The sequence below is a fragment of the Cyprinodon variegatus genome, unplaced genomic scaffold (genome assembly GCF_000732505.1).
Source record: "Cyprinodon variegatus isolate N-32 unplaced genomic scaffold, C_variegatus-1.0 Scaffold777, whole genome shotgun sequence".
Taxonomy (NCBI): Eukaryota; Metazoa; Chordata; class Actinopteri; order Cyprinodontiformes; family Cyprinodontidae; genus Cyprinodon; species Cyprinodon variegatus.
This window is the reverse complement of record NW_015151230.1, coordinates 129,291-134,839: the sequence shown is the minus strand read 5'-3', so window position 1 is coordinate 134,839 and position 5,549 is coordinate 129,291. Positions and strand designations below refer to the sequence as shown.

At 40.4% G+C, this 5,549-nt stretch overlaps 1 protein-coding gene across 1 annotated transcript in view; it reads left to right on the top strand.

The window, feature by feature from the left end:
- Positions 1 to 457: 457 nt before the first annotated feature.
- The window catches only part of LOC107098440 (receptor-type tyrosine-protein phosphatase F-like), an 87,487-nt gene continuing 82,395 nt past the window's right edge, over positions 458 to 5,549 (top strand). Inside the window, exons 1-2 of the mRNA XM_015396138.1 lie at positions 458 to 879; positions 2,044 to 2,232. Of these exons, the coding sequence (XP_015251624.1) occupies positions 633 to 879; positions 2,044 to 2,232 (436 nt within the window). The 5' untranslated portion in view covers positions 458 to 632. The remainder of the gene's footprint in view (positions 880 to 2,043; positions 2,233 to 5,549) is intronic.

Below are 5,549 nucleotides of genomic sequence, written 5' to 3'. Positions count from 1 at the left end.
AGATTGTTTATTTTTTTTGTCTACTAGTAATTACTTCAGTTTGTATTTTAATATGCTGATCATAAAACAATGTTTACACTGTGTTATGTCATTGGCTAATCTTTAATAAATATTTTAACCAGTGTATCAGACTCATTTTGAATTGATATTAGGTTGGTACAACGTTAAGTAGCTTCTGATGTAGTTAAGCTACTTTTAACACATTAGTGTAACTTAGCTTGCTATAATTCTTTAGGTGGTAGCTTTGGTGTAGTGAAGCTTAATTTATTGTTGAGTAACTGATAGCTTAGCTCACTACACTGGACAAGTGGCTTGCCCAACACTGCATATACTTAATTATATGGTGACCTGACCTTAAATTGTATTGCATGCGTATTGACTGCGGGTATGCTGGTCTGACTGTACACCGGTATGTGGGGGTCTGAGCGGCTCCCACAGAGAAATAATCTTTGAAGGCAGGATGGTAATCTGGGTGAACTGACTGCACAGACCATGTTTTCAGGAGGACTTTCTCACTTCAAAACATTTTCAAACTACTAATATATCAAAGCCGTTCTCTGGCATCGAACACAGGAGCAGCAGACGCATCTGGCCACGCTTCACTGGACTGCTGACATTATTGTGGATCAAAAATGAAGCATCAGGACCTCGACAGGCAGAGTTTGGGATTAAATAAGCCAGACTACCCATGCATACACAGGGGTTGGTTGTTTTTAATGCTTTTTCTCTGTTGCCAGGTAAAAGATTTTGAAGACAAGTCGGGCTCTGTGCTTCGGATCCAGCCCTTAAGAACCAGCAGAGACGAGGCCGTCTATGAATGCACAGCCACAAACAGTGCTGGAGAGATCTCTGCACCTGCCAGGCTGATTGTCCTAGAGGGTGAGGGTTTTTTTTTTTCAATCAGCCTCCCACTCACTTCAAATACAATAGTTTTTGTGGGATTTTAAAGGCTATTCCATACTTTTTCACAAACCTTTACATTAATGAGTGATTTCTATTATTAATGGAGCTACAGGTGGCTGCCTCACTGCCTCATTGGCTCTCTGGTCATTTCTGAGGTTATCCTCTCAGTATTACCACTAAACAAGAACTCCTAAACATTAGATAGTCCTCTCCAGAAATTATTTCTCTACACTGAGATCTGGGTTCGCTGTGCATCAGTTCCTTTTAGGATTTACTGCATTTAACAGTGCAATCCGATATGGTAACGTGCAAATCTTAAGAGTTTTATTTTGCTTTCTTTCCTGATAATTAGTCCCTCTGTGGTGGTGTTGTCTCAGTGTCTGACTTTATTTTTGAGATCTGGCATAAACAATATGTCAAGCAGAGGATATCTCTTTGCTGGCATTTTGCAGACAGCATAAAATAAAAGGGTGTTGTTGTGTGAAAAAAAGTATTTAACTCTACAGTTCAGTTAAATAAATGGAGATTGATTGATTTCAATCAGTCTGCACGTTATTTTACTTTGCAAAGTAAAATGAGACAAACGACACATCAACAGCCCTCACATCATGATGTTCAGCCTTGTTCTGATCTACACAAACAACATCATTCCTAACAGGCCAAAAGCCTGTAACTTCAAATAGAATGATAACATTTACACTTTTCTAACAAATGCTTATTTTAGGAGTTCAACTTACAACAATATTGTTCTCATAATATTAAGCCTTAATCCTGAATATTTCTTTCGGCAAAGCAACCGTGCTACCGACTCATCCACTGTGCAGCCATTGTAGGAACCATTTTCCATAAGCATAGCACATTGTGGGGGCCGAAATCTCTCCTGGGGACCAGGGATTGATCCCATGGCATCCCTGGGGACCAATCCCTGGTCCCCCACCAATGCTGTTTCAGGGTCAGGACTAAGGTGTGAATTGAGTCTAGGTTTAGGGTAGGGGTCACGGTTAGACTAAAGAAATGGTTTAGAAATGAATGGACTGCAATAGTAATTCCACATCAGGATAGAGAAACATGATTGTGTTTATGCGCTCTAGTTTTAAATACATTTTTGGGCAAATTTTCTGTTTCCTTGATTCCAAACAGAGGACCAGATACCTGCAGGATTCCCCACCATAGACATGGGGCCCCAGCTGAAGGTTGTGGAGCGAACCAATACAGCCACGATGCTGTGTGCTGCCAGCGGAAGCCCTGACCCTGAGATTTTCTGGTTCAAAGATATGTTGCCTGTGGACATCAGCAGCAGTGCTGGGCGGATTAAACAGCTGCGTTCAGGTGAAGCAGTCTCTTCCATCTCCTCATATATAAATCTAATGTGGACGTTTGTCAAAAAGTAGGTTTAGCTAAAGACCCAATAAAATAAACCACACAGATAATCAGCTGCACAGGAATAAAAAAAATAAATAACTGCATGTGATCCCCAATCTGTGGTGGAGTTCAGCGTTAGATTCCTTTCCTTTTTGTTTTGTCAGGAATTTTTTTTTAAATGTTTGATTTACTTTCAATGACCAAAAATGAATTCTTTGGGTAAATAATATATTTTTATTAAATTAACTGCTGCCCATCAGTCTGAATGATCTGACTATTAGCAGATCTGTGCAGCAATATCTTGGAATAAAAAAAGCAAATGTGGAGGGTTTGTCAAGGCTCAGAACACTGGACCCAGTTTTCGAACCAGACAGAGTTGGATTTTTTAAAGTTTTTTAAATAAACGGATTTCAAAGGAAGCGTCTAAGGCAGGAATTTCTGCAGGGAGAGAACACAGGTTAGTGACCACGCCTATATGGCGGAGGATGATAGTGAAAACATGAGTCACTAACCTGGTCTTAAAGATCAGTTTGTGACCAGAGGACGATCTTGGTTCCTGCCAGTCAGCATCGGACGGAGCCCTGATAGTCCCAGATGCTGAAGTCCCGGAGAACAGGCAGGAGATCAGATCCGGGCAGAGAAAGGTAGGTAGGATAATCCAGATCACGAAGCCACAGCAGAGGTAGAGGTCAGGAGATCAGAGATCCAAGGAGGTGCAGAGGGGAAATCCACGGCAGTATCAGGAAGCAGTTCCAGTGTTCGGTAAACAGGCAGAATCCAGCAGGAGTCCAAGGACAGATTAGGCAAACAGATCAGAGCAGGGACAGGCAGACTCAGAGGTCCAGAGGCAGAACGGGTCATGATCAGGCAATCAGAACACAATTAGACCAGTTATCTGCACCAAGATCATGATGTGGTTCAATCACATACCATAACTAACCAAATGTTCTAACCATTGTGATTGGACTGCCTTCCGTCCTCCGTCCCAGTACCACAGTGAAATAGGTCCTAAACAGTATCTCTCACAGACATTCACCCGGTGGTTAATAAAAACGTTTTTATGTCAATAATGAAATATAGAGAAAAATAAATGTTCACAAAGAATGAGGTAAGGAATGCGCTTAAGGTTTTTTATTTAATTTGGCTTTTAAAAAGTTGTTTTAAATTATCTCTAGACCCTTTCCCTCTAGATGGTGACTGATAACTAGAACTGGGTTAGGGCTAACTAGAACTGGGAGTTATAGTTAATCAATAGGCCATACAAACTATGGATAAAAACAATTGATTATTAGTTGATTGATTATTACTGTAATTTGCTTATTAACCAGGGGTTTTAGTCTCTTATATAAAAGGTTGAACTACTGAATCCGGCTGTTAAAATTCAGTTGCCTTCATCAATTTAGTAATTTTTGATTATGGCTATCAGACGAGTTATTAATCACCAACCAAATAAATGTGTCTCATTTATTTGGATGCTACTGAAAGAAGAGTGAATCCAGTGATAAATCGTTCACTGTGTAAAATGAACACAAAAACCACGGGTTGAAATACAATGGTACCTTTATTAGCTACTATCACACAGGATTATTATTTCTAATAACTATGCAGAAACACTAAACATTACTGAAAATTAGCACAAGTAAATAAGAGCAAAGGAAAAGGGGAGAGAGGCTTTTAGGAGTCCCTTCAACAGTCTCTGAGGATTGTTCAATTTTAAGGCTTAAAGGGGAATTTCGTTCTTTTTCCATTGGGCCCTTGATTTTCCGTTATTCCATCATGTTCTACTTTAGTTCTGCTTTAGTGTCATTTGGAGCCGTTCTGAAGATATTCCGTTAGGTTATATCCAGTAACGTCTTCCTATGGGCAACGACTTGAAGGCACAAACTAAACTGTTCATCATTTATTCTTTATGGTACGCCAGCATTCAGAACATGGAGGCCAATCACTGTCCCCCAGACATCCATGGTCATATTTTTTATATTTATATTTTTTCAAAACAAAGCGGCGTGTGTATGATGTCAAGTCCCTCAGTGCTTAAGGTGTTGAATCCAAGGGTCATAGTTGCCCTGGAATGCCAGCCTCAGCTTTAATCAACCCCTGATGTCACATTCTAACCCCTCCCCCGCGACAGCTTGAAATCCAAAGAGAAAAGCATTTCTCTCCCACTGCCTCCTGGACTTTGGTCAGGACTCACGGAGAACCCAACAATCCAGCTGGACGTCACGTTACATGTGGTGCAATCCCAGAACCGTGCTCCACTTTTGCGAAACAAAAGGACCACATCCCACCTCGAAAAAGCTCTGAGCTGCAAACCCAGCACAGCGTTGCTGGTGAAGCCTGTTGATATAGCAGATGAGGAGATTTAATATAATTTTTAAAACCTGCACCCATCGATCGACCAGTTCCTCCCTGGCTCGCTGGCCTTGCCTTCGTGATAACAAAGTTTCCATAAAAAACACACCCTTGAAGTCCAGAACTTAGTAAAATGGTTTTTACTAATTTTTTTTCTGTTTTCATGACACAGTAATGACACATATAGACGATGGGTTTCTTTGTCAACGTTCCACTCTTTACCCATTTTGTGTGCGTTTACAAAAAAAATTAAGAACTTTTTAATTTTGTAGCAAACGTAGTGTAATTAAAAGCTGATTGCTAACACCACTAGAAGAGGAGGCAAATATTGAAATAAAGTGCTTGAAATATTTAGCCTTTGAAAAAATGTTAAGCAAGGAAAAAGACATACACATCACCTTACACTGAAGAGTGAAAAAAAAATTTAATCTCAATATAGGAATAGAAGAATGTCATGGCAGGTGCTCATATGTTCAAGTGTCAGCCTCTGGAAACTGCTGATGTGCTCTTTAGAAACCCCCCAGGGGCCACACAGCTTCCAGTGGCCGGTCTCTGTTTCCCCTTATAACCCAACAGTCTGCGCTCCAGACAGCTAAAAAGAGGCAGCTGGATTATACAGATCATTTGATCTGCATAGGAATCAGCCTTCTTTTACCTCTGGGGTGTATCAGGCAGATATGCTCAGCTAAGCTAAGTGCTATTAATTTAGCTGCAACAACTCTATAAACTGTGAAATTGTAGGAATTCCCATATGTGATATATTGACATTTTAATTGGAGATCTGAAGTATTCACACACAATAAAGATTAGGTAGTCCAAGTAGAGAGATGAACCAGATTCTATGGTAGAGAGATGAACCAGGTTCTATGGTAGAGAGATGAACCAGGTTCTATGGTAGAGAGATGAACCAGGTTCTATGGTAGAGAGATGAA